The sequence below is a fragment of the Vipera ursinii genome (genome assembly GCF_947247035.1).
Source record: "Vipera ursinii genome assembly, chromosome: 2".
Classification (NCBI taxonomy): Eukaryota; Metazoa; Chordata; class Lepidosauria; order Squamata; family Viperidae; genus Vipera; species Vipera ursinii.
Window position 1 is genome coordinate 86,648,633 of NC_139513.1, and position 25,049 is coordinate 86,673,681.

The following is a 25,049-nucleotide window of genomic DNA, read 5'->3' on the forward strand; positions in this document are numbered from 1 at the left end:
AACAACTGCATTTTATTATTTATTTAAACAAAATAAACCTATGCTTTCCTTTTTCTTAAGGAAAAAAGCTTCATCTTTCCCCAATATTAACTTCTGATTCTGCAACTTTTAGAAAAGCAGATAATGTAATCTTAGTGACAAAACTGCAGAGAATAATGTATTGCCTGTGGATTTAACCTATAGGATTAACTCAAAAGCAAGTATGCAGTCTTGGGTTAAAATGTTATGGAAAATATAGGAATGTATCTGTACATGAAATAGGGAAGAGTCATTGGATGGCAGCAGTTTATGATTTGACCTTTACCTTTATGCTGCAGGATGAAAAAAAATTCTTTAAAATAATTAAATAATTTAAATAAATAAATAAAATAATTAAATTTTAAACACGCATTACATTTATAAAAACAAAATCTGTTCTGCAACCTTCCAAAAAAAGGTTACCTAGGAAAATCCTGACTCATTGTCTAGACTTTATATATATTCCATATGGGAAATATTTTGCTTAAAATAATTTGCTTTCTTTGATGCTTGGAGCTCTCAACCTCCCACTGGTACACTTTTCAGCCTCACACTAACCTTTTTTTTAAGATATACAGATATATGCATTTATATGCCCAATTTGGCAACCAAATAAACACACCCTTAATGGTCTAGACAGATTTTTTAGTTCAAACCAGAATTAAACATAAAGAAATGATTAATAGAGAATTCAGCCACAGTTCAGCATCAAGAATTCCCAAGAGAGGATGTTGTTTCTCAAAGGCTTATTTATAGAGAAATGGGTGTTAATGAGCTGCTACTAACTGGCTAGAAACCTAATGTATACAAACTTAGGAGGGCAGTTTGAGCTCTTCAGTAGAAGTCTTTGCTTGATTTGGTGGATCAACTGCAAATTGACAGCACAGAGCCTTGGGGAATAAATGACTAAAAAGAAATTGCTTATCTTTAAGTTGATATTAGCAGGGTTTCACATATTATTGAGAAATAAATCTGAGGCAAACATAAACAAAATAGACAGTTGTACCTCAACATTATTATTCTATTCTATCTTTATGGGTCACTACTTAGCCTAGATAAATATCTCAATGAAAAACAGAGGTAATAGAAAGGAAAATGTTGACACTGAAGAGCTCCATATGTGTGGAGTAGTCCTCAAAACATAGCAGATTTACTTATGACTAATTATTTGTTACACCACTGCTCACTCAGCTTGAACCATTATCCTAGTTATATCACTGGCTGGATGAATAGATAAACAGAAGCCCTTCGTGGATTTGTTTCTCAAAACAATATTATCTAGTGGTCAACATTTTTATTACCGTAACTTTGTTTCCTAAGAAATAAGAAAAATATGTCCTTTTAAACAGTAAGAACTCTCAGATGAGAGGGCTGTAAAGCACTGTGAAGCAGTATAGAAGTCTAAATGCTATTGCTATTATTGTTCAGCTGCAGAATAAGCAGCCTGCAAAAAATAAGACACTGCGTATCTCTGTGCTAAGCTGTAATTAAAAACTTTTGGATTCCTAGTTCTAGTTATGTTACACAGAGGTAGAAGAGAAATTTTTACGGGCTGAATTCTTATCTTAGCTTTTATGGTAAGTTCCTCATGTCAAGTCAAAACTGAGTTTCACATAGTTTGTTCCTGGAGAAGGATGTGATGGCACACAGACTATATATTTGGGTCAGAATCAACTGGCTCCCTGCCCCATTTTCCTGTTTGGTTTTTCTGTTGGAATGGTAGGTGGGAATGACCTTGAGGGAAGAGGGGAAGTGATATCTCTGAGGGAACAGTCAGACAAGAGAGGGAGGAGCCCTCAGTTGCTTAATGGTCAGAGAAAGAAACCTAGGAAGGTCCCACCCTAATAGATCAGGCTAATAAGAGACAGCAGGAAATCTGTACTTTCAGACTTGCAAGATTCAGTTAATGTAGTCTTACAATAAAATACAGTTAGCTTAACTGATCACGTTTCCTTTCTGGTTTACTTTGAAAGGTTGACATCTGCTTTCTTTCTCAGTTTGCTAGTAAGCAATGGCCTTCTGAATTCTGATTCTCCTGGCTTCCAATGTCCCGTATGCCCTGTATAGCTCAGACCCAAGTGTTGTCTTTGATTATCCTTATTAATGCTTTAGTTATTGGGCAGCCCTCCCTGTCAAACACAAACCGGAGAAATGTATGCAATTAGATGAAACTGGATGAAATAGCATACAGATAGCCATGGTAACTATCCTATACACTGGGAATATGGAATATTGTGTCCAATAATTGTTTTAGACTTCAAGCCAATAGTCTTTTGCTAGTGGGCATGCTGGCTGAAGCTGACGCAAGTTGACATTCAAAACTTCTAGAAGTGTCTTAATTGCTTACCTGCTACTTTATTTTTTTAAGTCTCTTTTACAGTGATCTAGGAGCAAAGGCAGTGGTGGGATTCAGCCGGTACGCACTGGTTCGGGAGAACCGGTAGCTAAATTTACCTGAATTTGGAGAACCGGCTGGCTTCCAGATGTCCAGTCTAGGCCTCAGAGGCCTGGGGGAGTCCTCTCAGACCTAGAACAGCCCACCATATTTGATGCAGGCGTCGGAGGCCCAGGCCTGCATCAAATATGAGAACCGGTTGTTCAGGTATTTGAATCCCACCACTGAGCAAAGGTATTCTTGTTTGCATTTATGTGGGATGGAATTCTTACAGACTTATGTCATTCCTGGTAAACTAAATCATTCTGTTACAGCCAGGAGTAAAATCTAAAAGAATATAAGGATGCTATTAGGGAAAATAATTCCTTCTTTGCTCCTTCAACATCCAGCTTTGAAAAACTACATAATTAACTACATAGAGTTCTTCTTTCACTATACAGTTAATAAAATATTGTAATATCATTTTAGTTGCCAATGCTCTTAAACCAACATCTTATCCAAACATATACTGAGAGTTACGCAAGCCTACTTCTCCATGCAGTCTAATTCCAAATACAACATTATTCTAAAACTGGGAATGTCGCAGGAATACCATGTTCTTTGTAAAAGTAACAGGGCTACACTAATCCTCGCCTTTTATGTCTATTTTCACATCAGAGTCTGATGCTGCCCTGCTCTGTCCCCATAGGCCTTGGAAACTGGCTTTAAAAAAAAACCCAGTCCCTGAGTAAAAAATAGTTGCCTGTGTCCCCCCCACCCCACCTCAATCTAGCCCACTGAATTAATTAAATTCAAAAAGTCCTTTTCAAACTGCTTTAGCATAACTCTTCAGGCATAATAACAACCAGTGCAAGGAAAGGGCTGTTCAGGCAAGAATGAAGGAATGTGGAACAAAGGAAAGCTCAAGTATTTTCCATTACTGATAGCATTTAGACAAGCACAAGAGTAGAGCAGCTAGTGGACTTTTATCAGAGAAGGAGGACAAATGATGGTTGAGCATCAAAGAACTCAGAGACAACTTTCAAACAGCAAAATGGTTGCTCATTTTACAAAATAAAAACACACCAGAGATAACTCTGAACTGTCAAGTGAATCAGAGGACACGTAGGTTTGTGGGAAGTTTTATAACCAGATAGTATCATGAAATTTATCCTTCAGGTTTTCTCAGGTCTATGGACTAAAGAGAGAGCACAACATGTGGTGACAGAAGGGAGAAATGCAATGATATTATCATCCAGAAAATCAAGGGTTTGGAAGAAGAACAAAATCAGCTCATCTTCCTTTGATGTTATGAAAAACATCAGGAAAAACAACATTTTGGGAAATGGCCTAAAGGCCTTCGGTATTAAAGAATTGGACATTTAGCTTACTTTTCTATCATAGTCCAAAAACATCTTGTAAATAATAACATCCCTTATTTTATTATCATGGCAGCTCTTTGAGATAGTTTAACTAATGGCGGTTAAAGTGCTTTGTGGCAGAAGAGATTTGAATCCATATTACCTATATGTAACTTATTTTATGGCCTGTGCTTTAATCATCACTATAAATATAAATTCTCCTTTGCAGATGTTTAAAACTGCATCTCTGATAACATTTTACAATCAGATTTGCTTTTTCTCAAATGCAAAACTGGGAAGATAGCCTCATGGTGGCAAACATTTCTATTTATATCACTTGTATTTGTGCCAATGAACCAGCACTAGACTCAATGGGGACTTAAACAGAAGACCACATTTATTAATCTCTGGATACAGAAGTCAGCTTTATGTATTAGAGGAAAAGGAGGATATTGAAAGACTATATTTCACTATGTTTCATCAAGGGACTTAACAGGAGAGGATGTGAATATTACGCTGCTGGAATTGTTTTGATTTTCTTCTTAGTGTTGCAATTTTTAGGTAAAAACAAATACATCTTCTACCAAATAATTAATTATATTCTAATATTTGAGATAAGGTTTCTTCCCTTTTGTTTTGAAGAATTAGTTAGCTAAAAACAAAGCAATCAAGCAGCATTAACTGAACCCTAATTTTGAAATCCAAAGTGCTCTACTTTTGTCAAAGAGTGACCTTGGATTTTCAATACTTCCTGAGGGACCCATTCCAAACACTGATAGAGCCAAGGCAAAATAATGCATGATTTATGCCTTTTCAAGAACCAAGTGAGTTAAATTCTATTTGAATCAAGCTGAAAGAATTCAATCACTGTAAATACAGCAAGGAAGTGGGGATTTAGTATATAGTAGGGATTTAGATATCAGTAAATCAAATATCAGAAACTTTGAAATTTCTAGAATTCTGATGCCAGGAGCTTGACAGGGCAGATATAGGATTAAAATACTGTATATCTCCATCTGACACCCTAAAAACACTAAGAAGAAAACCAGAACAATTCCAGCAGCATAATATTCACATCCTCTTCCATTAAGTCCCTTGATATGCTCTTGGAGGGAAGGGCCTCCCAACACTATCAGCAACTCCTATTAATACTTTATTAATTTATTTATTAATACTTTATTTCTTTATAACATTGTGTTCCATTTTAGCTGAAAAGGTCATCGAGATGGAACAAATTACCACTGTTAAAATTCAGGAAGAGAGGAACCAATCTGATATTTTGAGACTGGAAATCCACAATCAGAATTTTTTTTACAATCAGGAAATAATCTTTTATGTGCATTAGTAAGTTCAAATGATAAGGAATAATTAGCATACTTAAAAAGATCATGAAAAGAATCAGTTTGTTGTAGTGGTAAAGGCATCAAGCTAGTAATCCCAGAAGATAGAGAGTTCTAGCCTTGCCTTAGGCACAAAGCCAGCTGGGTGATCTTGGGCCAGTCATTCCCCCTCAGCCGCAGGGAGGAGGCAATGGCAAACCACTTCCAAATATCCTTCCTAAATTTGTGACCAATTTAAAAAAAAGGAATTATAGTACCTATTGTCATAGTAGTCTGAAAAATAGTTCATGACATAATATAGGAATGAGTTAGAAATGCTTCCTTTGACTTTTCTATTGACTATTTCTACTTGTACCTTCCAGATGTTGAGTTAGATCTCCTTTTGGGGAGATGTCAAAGACTTTCAGAGACTTTCATACAATGTCTTTTTGTTGTTGAAATCAGAGAGTGTTTGTGCTTGTCATGCAAATGTGGTTTTCTAGTAAAGATAAGCACAAGGAAGTAAGAAAAACCTACATCCACATTTAAAACAGAACAACGATCCAGTCCCTTCTACATACTGTTTACATGTCTTATCATATGTGTATTCTTTTCAAGGTATGAAAAGCTATCTTGAAAAACTTGCTTTAATCTGAAATTTGCTAGCGTGTTACAGGTATCATAAGCTATTCATGTTTGGATTAGCTTTAGGTAGGATTCAAAGCTGTGAATCTTACAAACATTTTGTCTTTTGATAACCTGGCATGAGTATTTTTACCAATTTCTCTGAACTTTATTATCTTTATTGTTACATTGTCCACAAGTGTTGCAAGATTTATTTGATCTCTATGGTACATGCATAGGACAGGAAGACCTCAGGATAGGAGCAATTGCCCATAATTGCTTGCACATAAATGATAGCTTCTATGGAAGGAGCTGTTTCAGTCAACAACATGGAAGTCTACAAAATAAAATATCCTTAATAGATGGTAGTCCAGGTCCATCTTAAAAGAAAAGATGAACCCATCATTCTTCTGAATAATTGGTTCTATTTAAGTTATCTCCCATTTCACTGCTCAAAGCTTTTAGCTGTCTATCATCTCTGTCTGTATGTCTAAACATAGTATATTGCAACTACTGAAGTCTCCCAATGATTTACAGTAGTGTTTCTCAACCTTCACAGTTTAAAGATGGGTGGACTTCGGTTCCCAGGATTCCTCAACCAGCACGCTGGCTGAGGAGTTTTGGGAGTTGAAGTCCACACGTCTTCAGCCAAGGTTGAGAAACACTAGTTTACAGCCATCTTCATCTTCAGTTAAAAAGTTTTATGCTATTAATGAACCATATATAATGAGCTGTGATGGGACAATGGTTATAATGCAGTATTGCAAACTAATTCTGCCAACTGCCAGGAGTTCAATCCTGACTGTCTCAAGGTTGACACAGCCTTCCATCCTTTCAAGGTCGGTAAAATGAGGACCCAGATTGTTGGGGACAATCTACTGACTTGTAAATTGCTTAAAGAGGGCTGAAAAGCACTATGAAGTGGTATAGAAGTCTAAGTGCTATTGCTATTGCTATACATTACTTGTGTACCAATTCTTAATACTTAATTAAAACCCATAACTACAGTTTTTTAAAAAAAACAACCTCACATTTTTGTTCTGTAAGAGAAAGACCTCTTGTCTAGGGATCAGTATATATAAGTAGAAACCTAAAAATCTGCTACAGGGTAGCAATTCTGATTTAACAACTGCTTAAAATTTGTGGTGGAACAAGAAATAAGTAGTCCAAAATGTTTTTAATATATTGGTGATTAAGTGCTTTAATAAATTTACTGTTATTAACTGTTATGACCCAAGTAAGGATTTTCCAGATTTTCCAGACATTCTGTGAATGTCTCAGTTGTTTCAGATGCCTTTCAGATACCTTTATATATCTATATATCTATATTTATATATCAATAGATAGATATAGAGATATAGATATAGATAGATAGATAGATAGATAGATAGATAGATAGATAGATAGATAGATAGATAGATAGATAGATAGATAGATAGATATAGTTGTGTTGTTGCTGGTGTTTCATAGGGAAAATAACCTATCAAAACATGAAGCAAGAAAATGGGAGGGTGGGGAGTAAGGAATGAATCCAAAGAGATTGACACTAGAATTACATACATCTCTGCCATCCAGAGCATCAAGTTCCATCTTTTGCATAAAATATACAAGCCACCCCTTATTAATCTTTTCTTCAGGCTAAAGATACCCAAGTTCCTTCAGTCACTCCTTACAGCAATTCCTCTGGACATTTACCAGTTTTTCATTGTACTTTTTCAAATGAAACATCTATGATCATTTAAGTACTCAAAGTTTGACATATCTAGCATAAAAGTTGAGAATCTACTTCTCATGATCTCACCAGTCTTACTTTGTTCCTATAGTCTATGATTGCATTCACGCTTTTTTTTAACCATGCTGGCTCACATTCAAGCTACAACAAGGTACTTAAATCCTTTTCACGTATACTTTTGCCAAGTTTGCTCTCACCCATCCCACCTGCTTTTTATTCTTTTGTTGCTGAATGTTGGACTTAAAATTTATTTCTGTTAAATTTCATTCTTGTTAGTTTAGGCCTGTCAAGATCATTTGAATTTTGATTATGTACTCCCCGGCACTGATAACCCTTGCCAACTTTCTGTCACCTACCAATTTGATAAGCCAACCACCCCTCTTTCTTTCAAATTCTGTGCTCAAATAATGGAAAGGCAGGACCTAACTTAAGTCCATGGGACATCTTTTCAAAATCTCCATGCAGGCTGGCACAAAGCCATAAATGAGCATTTGTTGGGTCCTTTCCAATCCACATCTGGACATTTTGTCAATCCTCATTTTTGGCAAAGTATTTCTGAGTGGCAGCCTCACCGCATAGACTAGACCATGGTTAGGAAGGCTAAGACTACTTTTATTGAGAGTAGCTATAATAACAGAATCTGGCAAATCTTACTGTGTTTATAAGTCCTCCTTTTCTAATACCCATGTGAATTAGAGAGGTGTCAGTATCTGAAACATTTCTGCATACTTCATGCATGTTTTGAACTCGGGTTTTTCCTCCCTTGTTGCTTAGGTAATGAATCTCATCTATCCATTATACATCAAGATTATGCCCCCTGCTCTCTACACTGAGCATTGTAAATCATAAAACTGTCATTTTTTTAAAAAAACATTATTTGATCTTGCATGTTCTCAATCAACCTTCTCTTACAGCCCTTCTTATCTACAAAAAGAAAAAAAAAATAGGAATAGTGTCTCTATTTTTTTTCTAGAGAAGAGCATTATATTTTGGAATTCAAAACCACCATAATGCCATGGTGCTGAGGCTTCCTTATAAAAGTGCATCCCTTGTGGTCAACATCGGAACTTCAAATGCAGAAGGGAACAGTTGTCAGTAAAGTTGTCAGTATAGTCCATACAACTCTCCAAACACTGCCAGAAAACTGTAAATGTTAATGTGATTATTAGAGGAAATTATTAAATCAGTGCAGAATTGGTATCACTAAACTGACTTGATTGATCTGTAATTAATTTTTTGTATAATTTTTTCCATGTAAATTAAACTAAGCAAAATTTTATCCTGGACCCACTACTTTGCCAGCCCTACTTACTTGCAACCATTGAGGTAAAAACACTTACATGCTTTTGCTCTAAGACACTGGTTCCTTTAAGACATACTTTCCCTTTTCTAACTTATGTTGATTTCATCTTATGTAGAAACTTATTTATCATCACAGATGATCAACCTATAAATTACTCAGGCCAAGTTAGCTCTCCGAATCTTTCATGATACTTATATTTATCTCATCCCTCAAATTCAAAATTTATCTGACCTTGGGGAGGATACACCTTTCTCAGAAGACTAGAAGACTTTAGCAGAAGACTGGCAGTCAGCCAGCCTGTATAAATTCCTAACTGAGTGCAGATTGCTTCTTTCTTCCAAGCGTATGTATCAAGGCCATTTTATTTCCAGGAAGCTTTAGGCGATGCTTGTTGGATTTGCCAGTACAGACCTCAGATTGATTTGCAGATATCCCTCATGGGGCTGAAGAAGCCAGGAAGAAAACCTTACTTCATTATTCATTTGCATGGCTGTTGAGCACAAAAAGAAAAATGTTCTCCTTTTCTTAAACCTTACTTACGTTGATTTTCCACATATTTTCTTCTGGTACCACAGTTTGCAACTTGGCAAGTATTTTTTGTTGGTTCCGATGAGTTTCAGTACGGCACAAACATTGGGGCTACAAATCAAAAGAGAAACATTATTTTTCATTTCTCCATTTATAGATTGGTATTCAAACATGTCTTTGACAATACATCAGCAATAAACACTGCAAATAATATAATACTGTAAACTCAACTGGAATTCGACATTAAAGCAAGAGTGGGGTTTGTCTTCCTTTGAATTAATACTAAAAAAATACCTTTTTCCCCTCTGACAATCGTAATAATTTTAAATGCTTAAGTTAGTACGGTATGTTTTCTATCAAGGTAGCTAGTCAGTGGACCACCAAGTCTCGTTAGTTATACTGCCTGAACATTCTTACAACCATGATTCAAGATGTCTCATGTGTGCATGGTTGTGAAAGCTATTTTAAGCAATTTTCAGTCGCCAGACTATATAGCTTCATAGTTTGATGATAAGGCTGGTTTGATGTATGGTATATAACCTGTTATCTTAAATTCATGACTCTGGACAGCTTCCAGCAGTTAAAAGCAATACAAAAGTACACAATATATATATTTAAACATATAAAAATACATAAACCCCTGTAAAAAATGATATAGTATAATCTGCAGCTAAGGTATAAAAAACTATTAATACTCTACACAACTATGCAGATTTTATTGCATACCTGTTCCCCAATTCTGGGTGCCAATGTCATGTCTTTAAAGTCTTGCAAACGGCTTTAGATTTGAAGCCAATCTGATCTTTAGGAGAATGATGTTGCAAAGGCCAGATGTTACAATAGAAAATGTTTTCTTCTTTGGCCCCATCAGTTGACATTTCCTAACAGACAGGATTCTCCTGTCAGACTTAATATGGTGTCAAAGTCATCACCCATACTTTTTCACAGTTATACTACTGTAACAGCACAATGCACACTGATATGCTACTCCTCCAATATTCCTCGAAATGTTTTGTGTATAAATATAAAAGTATATAAAGCTGAATTCATATGTGATTTCCGTATGGGGTTATAAGCTTGGTATAGAGAAAACAATGTATTAAGTAATATAGAAGAAACAACAAAGGAAATTTTGAGAGGGTGATAAGTTGTGGCCAACAGCCTCTACTTTTGAAAGAAAAGCAATAATATATTTCTCACACTCTGTTTCAGCTTACAGATAAGAACTGTTGACAAGAGGACAGGTAGACAGAGAGAAAACTATAAAGAAGTGACTTGATAGGAAAGCCACCTATCAATTATCTTCCAACTCCAACATTATCTTCTTATCTAGTTCTACCATTAAACAGTAAAAATGACCTCATGAGAAACTCAATTAACTCAATTTTTAATAATAAGTAAATCACAAAGTATAAAGATCTGCAAATAGAAGTAGAATAATTCTGGCAAAAGAAAGCAAAAATTATCAATAATAATAAGTTCCTTGAGTGTAATTCCATCTGAACACCATTGGCATTGGCAAAATCAGCATTAGTCAATTGCAAAAGGCAGCTTTACTTGGAATAACTTACATCCTGAAATGGTTAAAAAAAACCATATCTGCATATCCTAGGTCCTTGGGAAGCACCTGATGTCAAATCCAGTCTAAAAATGTGGTTGACTGTGAAATGGGAATGTAAATCAAATGCTGCTGGAAGTGTACAGTATTTTGTGTGATCTCCCAATGAAGATCAAATGATTGTATGGATACTCCTTAAAGTTGGATTTGGATGTGGGAGTCCCTAATTAAATAATCACTTAGCAACAAAGCTCTGCTTTGGGCAATCATTTTTCCCAACGTGCCTTCCATCGAAAGGTAAGGTTGAGGAAAGATAACAGGCTACACTCAACTTCTTAAGAAAAACTTCAAGAAATTAACAATACCTAGGAACAAGTCTATTAACTAGTCTGCGCAAATGAGGTTCCAGTTACTAATACAAGACCTATTGTCATTATATTAATTTTGCTTTTAAAAAAATACTAGTGGACATCCCACATCTTGTAGTAGTCAATCCAAGTTAGCTAAACAGCATAGGAATTGGCATATTCATTTCTTATGAATCTGATCCTATATTTAACTAGAATTGCTACTGAGGTTGAAGTGAGCCACCATTGGGTTAGAATGTTTTTATAAGCTAAATAAAGGGAAAGAAAACTTAGTTTACATTTTCAAGGAGATAATATCACAACAGTAGACCAATAAAATTGTTGGGCAGCCTTCCACAATCTACTACACTCTGGGAGGTTGGAATATAACTCATATCATCTCAACACTTCCATTGTTTGGAAGAGTGGGAATTATGATCCAGCAACTCTGTCTACAGTTCACTAGATAAACATCTCAATGCAATTCCTAGATAAACAGGCCATTGAAAGGATTAACATAATTTGCTTGCATTACATTCAAAGCCTTCTAAAAGCCTTTTATCTTTGACATATATCAACTTGATTTGTTTCATCTTTGAGTTCAACATGTATCTTGAACTTTAATGTTATCTGTTTCATTTGATTCATGAGAAAACACATTTCAGAGGGGGGGAAATGAAACCAGAGATTTTTTTTTCATACGTAGAGTAGGCCAGCTGATAAAATTACATAGAATGGCTGTTTCAAACAGCTGATTCTGGGTGGCAAGGAAGAGCAAACTAGAATTATTGTTGTTGTGCAGTATTGTTAAACTGTGATGGGTGACCAATTGCTTTGAGACTTTGTCCCTCCGATGCCAAAATAAGTTAACTGACTAAGATATCTGGATTTCATTTACTGCTTTGACACAGGAAACAAAAATATCTTTTGTCAAGGTTGATTACAAGCTAAGTACGGTAATACAAGGGACATGGTGGCTCAGTGGGTTAGGATGCTGAGCTTGTTGATAAGAAGGTCAGCAGTTTGGCAGGTTGAATCCTGAGTACTGCGTAACAGAGTGAGCACCTGTTACTCGTCCCAGCTTCTGCCAACCTAGCAGTTCGAAAGCATGTAAAAATGCAAGTAGAAAAATAGGGACCACTACGGTGGGAAGGTTTCGTGTGCCTTTGGCGTCTAGTCATGCCAGCCACATGACCACAGAGACGTCCTCAGACAAACGCTGGCTCTTCGGCTTTGAAACGGAGATGAGCACCGGCCCCTAGAGTCGGAAATGACTAGCACGCATGTGCGGGGGAACTTTACCTTTACCGTAATACAGATACACATGTATAGGTTGACAGCATCTGGACCTTTGATTTGTTTTTGTTTTTAATACAAGTTTTATTGATTTTTTTAGTTTTACATTCAGGTATTTATGAAGCAATACAGTGGTTGGGTAATTAAAAGTAAACAATAGTAAATAACAAAGTCATTTGTAGATAGGTCAAATTACATCAACAAGAATTCTCTCTCCAATTCCCTTAGGTATGATAGCATAGTCAAATTAATCAAATTAATACATTTCTAATTATAATACAATCAATTACAACAATTTTCAATATTTTCACATATACATATCCATGTCCTGTTTTTAAGGTTTACCTAATTAGAATAAGATATTCTGAACTAGCCTATAATATATAAAAGAAAACTTAATTTGGGGTAGCCCACATTTCCCCCATTTCATTATATAGTAATTATCCTGTCTAAAATACATATATTGTTCATTTCAGTGCATTCTTATGTTATACAAATTTATTCTATTTAACATCTTAATAGTTCACCAAGTATTGAAAAAATATCATTTGTTGTATCCTTCCAAATACTGTAATATAAGTCAATTCTAATAGCTAATTTTCCTTTCGTTTAAAGGTCTAAAAGTTAAGTATAAAATCAATGTGTATCTTTTAAAGATTCCGCTTAGCCCATTAAGAAAATTTTTAGCTCTATCATTACAACAAATATATTCCATTTATCATCTTAGTAGTTCATCAATTTTTAAAATAATATCTTTTATTAAATCATTGGAAATTCTATAATTCAAAGTTATGTTCTGATAGCTAATCTACCGGTATTTCATTATACAGTAATTATCATATCTGAAATACATACATATTCTATTTGTCATCCTTACAATTCATCTATAGTTAACAAAGTATGTTTTATTGCTTGTAGCTAATTTTCATTCCCTTAAAAATCTAGATCCTAAATATAGACTCAGTTTATAGCTTTTAACAGTTCTCCTTGGCCTGTTGAGAGAAAAATTTAACCTTTATTATTGCAAGCCCCAACAATTACAATAGAAAAAGAAGAAAAATTTATTATTATTATTATTATTATTATTATTATTATTATTATTATTATTATTATTATTATTATTATTAAAATCTAACTAGCTTTCTTCTTGTGCCAGGCAGGCTTCCATATCATTGCCTTTAGCTTCTCAAATGTGTCTCCCTTTCTTCCTATGCATGTTGTTTGAATCCAGGGAGACCATCCAGTTATCAATTTTTCATAGAGAGTGACCCCTTTGTAGTCAATAAATTTTCATTTCAGTAAATCCAATCTCCATGTTTGGCGTAGTGCAGTTGTCATTAATTCAATCTGGTCTTCTTCTTTCAAATCTATCTGGCTTAGGTATTTAGTATTTAGTATTTATTATATTTGTATACCGCCCTTCTCCCGAAGGACTCAGGGCAGTGAACAGGGCACATATAAAAATACAGAATACAAAAATTAAAAAAGAATTAAATAGGAGCCCGAGCTAAAACAATAGATGGTAATAAAAAATCCACAATAAAAACCCCAACACATCCCCCATCAGGCCAGGCCGGCTTGTTCAAATAGATAGGTCTTCAGACCGCGTCGGAAGGAGCGAAGGTCAGGTGCCATCCGGAGCTCAACCGTCAGCTGATTCCATAAAGCCGGGGCACCCACAGAGAAGGCCCTCCCCCTGGGGGCCACCAGCCGACATTCTCTGACCGGTGGCACCCTGAGGAGGCCCTCTCTGTGGGAACGCACAGGGTGGAGGGAAGTTGACGCCGGCAGCAGGTGATCCCCGAGGTACTTCGGACCCATGCCATGTAGGGCTTTGAAAACCATTACCAAAACCTTGAATCTCACCCAGAAGACAACTGGTAGCCAATGCAGCTCGCGGAGCAAAGGTGTAACATGGGAGTATCGGGAAACTCCCAAGACAACTCTCGCGGCTGCATTCTGTACCAGCTGGAGCCTCCGAGTGGTCTTCAAGGGAAGCCCCATGTAGAGAGGTCACGAGCACATGAGTGACCATACACAGGGCATCCCAGTCTAGATAGGGCCGCAACTGGCGCACCAGGCGAACCTGGGTGAAAGCCCCCCTAGTCACAGCCACTATATGATCTTCCAAAGTAAGCCGCGAATCTAGGAGGACTCCAAAGTTGCGAGCCCTATCTACGGGGGGTAAAAGCTCACCCCACATGGAAAGAGGTGGAATATTCTGAATATCCCGGGATGCCGGTATGCACAGCCACTCAGTCTTGTCGGGTAAGAGGTAATGTCTGGTTTTGTAGTTATTGTTTGGTTGGTTGAAGTCTTGGTGTACTGTATTTGAAGGCCTTTGGCATCCTACATCTTAGTATTGCTTTCTTCAGCTTCTGTTGCTTGTTGGATTGTAGGTTTTATAGTTGAAATCAAAGTTTGGACATCAAGGCTCTCAGTAGATTGTTGTACTTTAAAGTCCCTTGTTTTGTTGTTAAATTCCTCATCCTCTGTATGTTTCTGGATTGTCAGTTCATCAATTGAAGTAAGAGTCTCATTTGGTGAGTTTGTGCTGTCAGATTTGTCTTTAAGTCTGGCTTTTATTTCTGCAGTCATTGCCAAAATTGTATTAAGTATGAGTTTATAGTCAAGTGGTGGAATATATTCTTCCATTTCTTTAGTATTTTACAAATAGGCCTTTAGTGGAGGCTATTTTAATAAAAGTCAATAAATGTCCACCTCCACTATTCCTAAAGGTTGTTTTCAGTGCCAGGTGTTCCCAATTTTTATCTTTAATGTCAAGGACAAATCTGTTAGAGCCAGATCTCAGAGCAAAAAAAACAACGTTTACTTGCTATACAGGTTTCCCTACAAGATGTCCTCAATACCATGTACAATCGTTTACAGACTAATATAAGTCTTTTATCCAATTAATTTATTTTTATTAGTAAATAGGGTAGTAGGTCCCTGTAAAAATAAGCAATAAAAACTTTTTAGTGGCCCAAAAATTTCACAGGTACCGATAGGGTTGCATAGTTATTCAGCTTAGTCATTTGATTTCTTTGAGGCTTTAAGGTTGTAAATCCCCAAGTAAGCAGTCGCCGATCTTTCAAGAAGGGGGAAAAAGATTTTCAAGAGAGTCCCACAGGAAAGTAATTAGGGAAGTAAGAAGGGTAAGGTCTCACCCAAATCCTCCAGATTGCTTCGTTGTGCTTGATGGTGATTTTGGCTTTCGGCAGGGAACAGCTTAGTGATTGGCCATGTTAATGGCCGATCTCTTCTTCTTCAGGCCAGAGGAGTAACTCTGGATCAAACGGAGGGCTGCCACCCTTCCGTGATCGCAGAGAGAGCCTCCTCACTGCGGTCACTCCTCCAGGGTGACTTTTAACCCTTTGCAGGGTCCTCCGAGGAAGAAAGATTGGATGGTTGGGGGGGACAGAGAGCTTCTCCCGGCATATCCACCAGCGCCGCACATGCAAACCGGAAGCCTGGATCTTTGATTTGTTTTATTCATTTTTTCCACGGCATTAAATAAAAGGTTAATAACTATTACTTTAATGTATAAAATCAAGTCTTCAAGCTCTATCTCAGAACAGCAACTCTGAGCGATAATCAAAAACTCACATAATTTGGGCAGATGATACAAGCATATGAATGGACAAAAAAAAATCACTATGCTTTCCAAAGTTGAGAGGAGTGCAATGGAAGGGCAATAGGGAGGATGGAGGAATAAAAAATATCTCTGAATTATCCTTGGAAGAGCCACAAGCTTTTTAAAAGGCCTGTCAAAACTGTTGATATAGTTACCAGAAGACAAACTCAATTGGATGGTATATTCCTAACTATTCAGTTCTACATTCCACCTACATGAAATATCTGGAATGACTGAGAATAATTTAATACCACATGGCCAAGTATACAGAGACAGGAAGCAATTCATTCTAAAATAGGAAACTTGGCAAAATTATTGATAAAGATGACAGTGAGGATTATATGTACACATACAAATGTATATATACATGATGTTTGTGTTAAATATCTGGTTTGACAAGCAAGTGCCTGTTTAAGTTGAAGAAAGGTTACTAAACTCTGAAATTTCACTGAAAGGGAACACCCTTCTGGGAAAGCCAAGTCAGTGGTTTGGCCAGACTTGCAAATTTGGATAATAATAATTGGAAAAACCCAAGAAATGCTATACAATTCTGATAGTGCAGAAATACACAACTGACAAAATGGATTAGCTGGATCCATCAGATTTCCTAGAAAGAAAATATAGTAGCCCAAATAGTTGAACACTGGCAAGTCAAAGAACACATTCTCTAGCTAGAGGCTACTGTCACATAGGTACTGAAGATCTGCACAGATTTTTATTATTATAGTGGTAGAATCTTTGGAGAAAAATTGCAAATATTTGTGACAATAGTCTACTTAGCAAATACTTTTTGCTTCTGCAATGTACTAAGAGTTTAGAAATTACTAAGAGGTAGTGATGCCTAACGGTTAGGGACTACTTAAAACCATTGTTTTAAAAAAATGATGGGTGACATTGGCAAAGTAGGAAGATCATCAATAAATTTATTTAGCCATAATCCAAATATCTGGAAAGTAAGGCAAGAGAGTTTATTCCTTGTGAAATGTTAACTGATGTATTCCAGACTGTGAGTTTTCCATCTTAAGGAATTTTCCATCCCATGGACTCAAAGGTGATTATCATCATGATATAAATGAATATGGGGATTTTGAATCTATAGACAGGAAATGGACTAGAAAATGTAGGGGGAAGCCATACAAAGTACAAGAACTCCTAATTATTACCAGAGGTTAAATGTAGAGATTCACTACACTCCATGATGGGTTCAGAATATAGAGGTTGGCCATCAGCAATCTCAACCATAGTTCCAGCATTTATATTCCTAGAGTACATGTCATATCTCAAAATCAACAAACTTTCAGGCTGCACAGGAATTTCATCTGGGCAATATAAAGTCTCTGATTTGAAAGCTTCCCAGTCTAAGTGTCTTAAACTCTTCTCAGTCATCCAGTTCCCAAAGGTGCTTTTTCAAGAGGCAACTGGACTTTCTTTGGTTTTCCTTGAAGACATTTTCCTTCTCATTCAAGAAGCTTCTTCAATTCTGAGGAAGAGTCTTGGATAAGAAGTGAGACATCTTCAAGGAAAAAAAAACAAAGAAAGTCCAGTTGCCTCTTGAAAAAGCATCTTTTTGGGACAACTATGACCTGGATGACTGAGAATCTCCATAGACATCAAGAAATTTAAGACAGTTAGACTGGTAACCAGTGTCATTTGTATGAAGACTGAAGTCAACCAACACCAATAGATCATCATCTGCTGAGCATTCAGATCTATTAGCCAAGGGAGGACCCTGATGTGTGAGGTAAGTAGGAGCCTTAGCTTACCTCTTTAGCCCTGCTTAAAACATACAGTCAAATCTTGCCACAAACCTTGATTCTAGTAAGGGTCAAGAGGAACCATGAATTGTCTCATTATTATGGGAAGACATATGTTAGACCTTTCTGCTATTGAAAATTTGTTATATGATTGTAATATAGGAGTATTACCATCACCCCATTGCCTTAATCATCATTTGTTAGTTCAAAGACAGTTGACAACTTCCATGACCTCTGCAGTGTTGGACTTATTTGAATGATGCAAGTATCTTGTGGATCTGCAAGGAATTTCTCCATCTGTTGGGTAAACCTGCTGAGACCCCAATTCACTGCTAGCCATGGCAACTGATAAAAATCTCCCATGAGTGCCCTCTTTTTAATTGATTAATCCCAAGTAGCTCATTGATTTGACCATGGGCCTCCAGGAGATGAAGCAGCAGCATCTAGAGCAGAGTTTCTAAATCTTGGCAACTTTAAGATGTATGAATTTCAACTCACAGAATTCCCCAGCCAGCATGACTGCTGTGAAATTCTGGGAATTGATGTCCACTCATCTTAAAGTTGCCAAGATTGGGAACCCCTGACCTAAAGCATTGATAGTGAAAGACAAAAAGTGAATAGGCCCAAGCATGGGTAAATGCCCATGTTTGGGCCTTTTTCAAGGCAATAAGGGAGGCAGAACTCTTTAACTTCTTAGTTGTTCGGTTGTGCCTAACTGTTATGTTTAGTGTGTTTACCTTCCCATTAAGGAAGAACCAGCATCAAGAGCTCTGCCTGACTGTTTGATCAGTGAGTTTCCCATTTTGCTGATAAAATGAGGGGCTCCAAGGCTCAGGAGAGGTGAGGGGGTCCAAAGTCATTGGAATGCTCCCCCCCACAGTGGAAATCATGTTATTCCCAACTACCTTATGAAAGTAGCTTAAAATGGAGCTAGTCTGGAAGGAATTAAGGTTGTAATCTTATCTTGGTTGAGGTGTATAGGTTCCTGCTTGTTGAAGTGTTCATGTTTTATAGGTGCACATGCTATGCTTTGATTTTTTTAATCTGACCATGTTTATTTTAACTGTATTGCATATCTGTAAACCACGAAAAGCTCTTTGGCATTGTGTCAGGATATACAATAAATGCAGACAGACAGATAGCAGACATATGTGCATTCATACATATATGTTGTACCAATGAAGGAGAATACATGTTGTTTGCCTTTTGGGCAAGAACAGTATTGGGCAGAGCTTTTATGAAGAAGCTGTAATCTGCCCAATGGCATTCTTTGTACCATGAACCAAACAGATAGCCCTGTGTAAATCACTGTCACTTTATCTCCAATTTTTTTTTACAATTGCTCAAATAAAGATAAGGGAAGCCATTAAACACATTTGAACCACAAAAATGTTTGGCCTTTAATCTAAGGCAGACATGTCAAACACAAGGCCCGGGGGCCGGATCTGGCCCGCGAAGTGGTTTCATGCGGCCCACAAAGCCATCCTGGAAACAGTGAGGGAACGGCCCCCACTGCCTTGGCCCTGGCCCAGAGACCCTCCTTCTGCCAGAGACCCTCAGATCTGTCCCACTCCTGCCCAGGCCCCCATAGGCACCCTTGATGCCAACGATGTAGAGCTGGCCACACCCACCCAGTAGGCCATACGCACTCTAGCCATGCCCACCCATCCCACTGAGGGCAACCGCAATGCTGATGCGGCCCTCAATGAAATTGAGTTTGACACCCCTGATCTAAGGAATCCCATTTCCTCTCTAAAAGGCCAAGGCCAAGAGTCTCTTTTTTGAGATTGCTCCTCCTTTTTTCTGTACTTGTTTCTGCCTTTTGGAGCAGACATGGTACTTTAACAGGAAGAAACGGGGAGAAAAAAAACTGATTTATTTTATTATGAGGCAAAAGACACCTTCTGTTGAACCAAGGGACTTCTCACTCAGCAATACAGATTCTCTTAAAGCTTTCTCAAAGCTTTGTTTTAAACATTAACCCTCTCATTGGGGGTTTGCAGAATTAGAAAAAGGACAGTTAGTACAGGAACAATTAATATAGTCTGTGGATAATGGAAAAAACATCGAGCCAAATCACCTCTGAAACTGTTCTTAAATTCAGTTATCCGTTGGGAAAGAATAAACAAAGATTTTTCCATTCTATACTGTTGGAAGATGAGCTGCAACGGTTCAATCCAGCCATGAGTCACCTCCAGGAAATCCTTTCACACCTTTGTGCAGATGTCCTAACACTCTGTGCTGCCATCCATCTCCTCCTATTCACTGTGCTAGGGCTTTCTCCAGCTAGTCAATGGAAGGGCACAAACATTGGTAGCCAGTTAGAAAACTGCACCTTTATTCATTTTTTCCAGTATGTGATTTTTGCAATGATAAACAAAATGGGAAGGAATCCTAATTTGGAGGGGCGGGGTGGGGGGAGATTAGAGAGATATTGCCAAAGCACAGCAAAACAAAGTACTTCATTAGTCTGACTGGGGAAGAAGGAAGAATTGTGGTAGAGTATTAGAGAAAGGAAAAAAAATGTAGCATTTGGGAAGACATGGCAAGTATGGTAGTGTAACACCAATAGGAAATACCCATCTCACAGTTCCAGAGGCTACACTACAAATATTGGCAGCATTGTCTCTGGAGCAGAAGCCAAGATAGTAGTTATTTGGCTCCATTTCCCAAGATCTATCCATGTCCAAGGGCATCATAATTCTCTGGGTTAATTCCAGATAGGAGCTCTGCAGGCATCATAGATTTACAGTTACCAGCATCTGGCAGCCAATACTGTACATCCAGGTTATATGAATTGCAATCAAATAGTTCTCAAGGCCATCAGGCGGTTCTCTATTTATGGTAGAGAGATGAGGTCTTCAAAAAAGCAAGTTAGCAATTGGAAAAACAGACTGCAAATGCATACATGTTACAACAACACTATTCTTAGTGGGATCAGTTTGTAGAGGGTTGCGTGAAGTTATAGCAGAAAGACTTAAATGAATAGAAATGCTTTCCATTAGTGCAAATCCATAATCAGGATGTTGCCATCCTGCTACCATTATTTTGGCAGGACAGCCGCTCTGTCAGACGAGTTCAGTTGGTGAATCTTTTCTGATCCCTACACCAATTATTGAACCATGCAACAAAAAGAAAAGATCCTTGGGCAAAATAGTGCCCTGTTGAAAATCAAGCAGGTTTTGACAGTAGATCACCACACTGGGGGATCCGTATTGTGGATCTGGCAGTGATTTCTCTTGCTAACATTTTGAGTGTTTGAATTGGGAAGAAAAGGAAAAGATAATGCAGAAACCGTTATCTTTATTCTTACCTATCCAAGTGTATGCATTAGGAGATGAGTGAAGAGATCCTTCCCTCAGGACCAAACCGTTTGACATATTTTATACTAAGAATTACATTTTCATACAAATCAAAGATAGACAACCTGCTACTCCTTTTGGAATTACAAGTTTCACAAGCCTTTGCTGCTGACCCACAGTCTTCAAAAATATCTGAAGGACTTCAAGTTGACCAGGATATCTGTCCCTGATATAAGCTTTTGTGATACACAGTGCATAGATGTGAACAAAGATCCATTCATCACATCTGGGAAGAACAAAACCAGTGCTGCATTCTGCAAAAAGTTTTAAAAAGTGACAGGAATAGGAAAAGACCTGGAATCATTGTGTTAAGCAACCTTTGGTGCAAGACACAAATGTTACTTAAAAGTCTGACTGGTTGTGTTACTTAGAACACAAGAATATCTTAAAAAAAAAAAGATCATAGGCTCAGACAGTGAGACCTCCATGGGGACAGTGTTCCCTTTCCTACTGTTAAGCACTATGTCTCAAATTCCGTAAACTGTCAAGCCACACTGGACTTTCATCTGGGCAGGATCACCTCTCTGACTCAGATTTTTTCCCTTCTACCCATCTTACCCAGTTGGTTCAATAAAGGATACCATTTTGTGCCTGTCTGCTGGGGAGGGACACAGCAATTGGCAAAGGAAACGGCCTTAGGCTTTCGAGCAAGTCTTCGTTTCCTCAGTGGCCTTTGACTTCTCTGAACCAGGACCCAAACAAATCAGCCGCAGCTTCTCTCTCATTGGCAAAAAAAAAAAGACTGTGGGGAGAGGTGGAGCATTTTTGAACTACTGAAGGATTTGGCTGCTTGAACTGGAACAAGGCGATCGGGGCTGCTCTGTTCTCCCCACCCCACCCCCAAGAAAAGCTTCCTCTTTCCCGTAGGAAATCAGTGGCAATGAAATCAAGAAAACCACCCTCTCTCTCTCAAGTCTCACAGAATCGCACTCTGCCTTGTGACCACCCCGTCCGTCCCATCCATTTCAAGAGAGCTGTACTGAGCCTCTTTCCAAGCGCGCCCCCCCCAAAAAAAAAGCAAGAGGCATGGGGTGGTGGGCTGAATGGCTAGCCCACAGCCAAAAGCACTCCCGGTCCCTTGGCTGTCTCCCTCCTCGGCAGCCTTACCCTTGATGCCTGCCCCGGATTCGGCTGTGCTGCAAGATCTGTTGGTAAGGCGCTCGGCTGGCCGCCCAGGCATTGGTGACCCAGAGAGCCAGCGCCAAGGAGAAAAGCAGCCCGCTGCGCATCGCGAAGGAGTCCCCGGAGCTGAGCGATCTCGGCCACTGACTCTACAATCCCAGGCGAGCAACGAGGGGGCAACACCGGACGGGGAGCGGCGAGTTGTAAGAAAGGAAAAGAGCCGCCGTTAAATAAGAGCGTGAGCGAGGAGGCTGGACGGGGGGGCAGAGACAGGCCCTATTTGGGCGGCACGGGGCTGGACGGGGCGCGGCTGACTTTCCGACTGAACTGAGTAACCTGGCCCGCAAGGCAAAGCAAGGAATGAAGAGGGAGGACAGGGAATACAGGACGTGCAGTCACCTGAAGCTTTCGTGTGTGTTTGTGTGTGTGTGTGTGTGTGTGCGTGTGTGAGAGAGAGAGAGAGAGAGAGAGAGAGAGAGAGAGAGAGAGAGAGAGAGAGAGAGAGGGAACGGGGAATGCAGGACGCGCAGTAACCTGAAGCTTTCTTGTGTGTGTGTGTGTGTGTGTGTGTGTGTGTGTGTGTGTGTGTGTGTTTTCTGCTGGTGACTCTTGCCCCCTCCCTCCATCAGGCGTTAAAAGAACGTGAGTCTGCAACCCCAAAAAAGATGGTGACTGCAAAAACAAAAAAAAGTATATTGTTCATCCATAAGGAAGTCACTATTCCCATCTTAGGAAAGGGGAACTGAAGGCACAGTAGTGACTCATTCACTACCTCCATGAGGTCATTAATTCAGTCTGGGTCTTCCTAATACAGTTCTGCTGATTTTACATCCTACTGAATGCCTTTGTTAATGGCCCTACAGTGACGTGGGACTGCACATGAAATTACATACGTGTAAAAAGAAGGCAGTTGCTAAAATCAATCCGCTCTAAAATGCAAGCCAAACAGAATAACCACCAGGGAAAAGTTGGGATGGGTAGATAATAAGAGAATGAAAAGCTGTATTAAAAGAATATAAGGAAAAAGCAGAAGGTAACGAAGGAAATCACTGCAGGCATCTTTGAAGAAGACAAAGTTTCCGCTTGTGTAAACTGAGCTCAGCTCTTGATGACTTCATTGATATGCCCACGTTGTCTTATTGACAACAATATGGAAGCAATTTACCACGATCTTCTTCTGGCCAATCTCTATTACATATTATCAACTACATAAAAGGACAAATCTTTGCTGTAAAAGTTTATGTATTGCACCTTAATAAGCCTGAACTGGCAGTGACTGATCCAGAAAGCAGATCTGCAATATGTGTGAACTACTCAAGACAAAAGGTCAGCCTGGGAGAAAGATTAATGTCATATTATCCAATGTTAGGAAAGGGACGGAAAATAAAGCCCTCTGGAGCAATTTTTCAAAGAGCTGCAGAATGAGAAAAGGATAGTTTGCCTTCCTCTCCTCTTACAGGAGAAACCCATGAATGGAATTCAGTTCAGAAACTCCAGAGCAAGGCTATGATTATTGTCCCACAATCCCACAGTTAAAGTCCCATGATTTTAACATGGAAAGTTAAAAAGACAAATAGCTCCAATTCAGATAAGGACAGATGTGACCTGGGGTAAGAGTACAGTTTAGTGTTTATGCTGGATGATGACACAAAACCACAATCAGGAGTAAGATTCACAGACTGCAAATGTCTAACCCCATAAACTGGCCAGTTGCTCACTGAGTTGGGTTTGTTTGTTTGTTTTAAAAAAAAATGTAAAACTACAAAGGATCTCATGGCATTTAAAGGCTGACATTTATTATTTCATGGGTGTATGAGATAATGTGTTAGTCTTTAACAGTGCTTTTTTTGTAAAAGAAAAAGGTGCCGGAACTCACACATGTCATACAACCCACCTTGCCTACCCTACAAGGTTCCATCCAAAAAAGGTGCTGGAACTCCGTTCTGAGCGTTCTATGAGAAAAAAAGCCCTGGTCTTTAAGGTGCAGTAAAATTCTTGTTTTTGCTACAAAAGATTTAAAACATTCTTTTTGTTGTTGTTCTGTTAAATAATAATTTGTTAAAATGATTTGCAGAAATATACCTTGTTTCTACAAACGTGCTGGAAATATTGACTATAACACATCAACACAAAAATGCTTTTATACTTATTTTCAAACTAAGCAGCCAAAAAATGACAGCTGTTGTACTATAAATCAGGAAATGAATTTCTCCCAAAGGTATCACAGAACCTAACAGAAGAAGCCTTTAGCTTGACAGAGATGTGAGTTTGTGAAATGTAACCACAGGCTTCTCATGCATAACCCATATTTCCTGATGATGAAATAATTATGGTTCACAGTATTATTGCAAACTTTATCTACTGAGAACTTACTGCAACCAATAAATAATATAGCAGAGGGTTTGTAAACAGATAAATGTCCTTGTTGTAAAAAGTGAACTTTGCATTTGCAACTTAAGAAGACCCAGGTTTTTTGATAGAAGGATTGATACATTTCATGAAAAAAGAACCATTACATCAACCTATGTCTGGACAATATAAGATAACTTACAGACTGAGTAAGTTGTTTGCTTATTTAAATAGAATATTTCCCTAGATTTTGTAATGGGGATTTATCATTTTTCTATGGCAATCCCACCCTACGCAACTTAATAAATGTTGTGTGCGTCAACCAGTATGATAAACTAGATTAACTAATGGTTAATTTCATCTCAGAA

At 38.1% G+C, this 25,049-nt stretch overlaps 1 protein-coding gene across 1 annotated transcript in view; it reads right to left on the bottom strand.

The window, feature by feature from the left end:
- The window catches only part of TGFBI (transforming growth factor beta induced), a 52,166-nt gene extending 29,635 nt beyond the window's left edge, over positions 1 to 22,531 (bottom strand). Inside the window, exons 1-2 of the mRNA XM_083351736.1 lie at positions 22,318 to 22,531; positions 9,272 to 9,370 (exon numbers count right to left, since the gene is read on the bottom strand). Of these exons, the coding sequence (XP_083207862.1) occupies positions 9,272 to 9,370; positions 22,318 to 22,439 (221 nt within the window). The 5' untranslated portion in view covers positions 22,440 to 22,531. The remainder of the gene's footprint in view (positions 1 to 9,271; positions 9,371 to 22,317) is intronic.
- Positions 22,532 to 25,049: the final 2,518 nt, after the last annotated feature.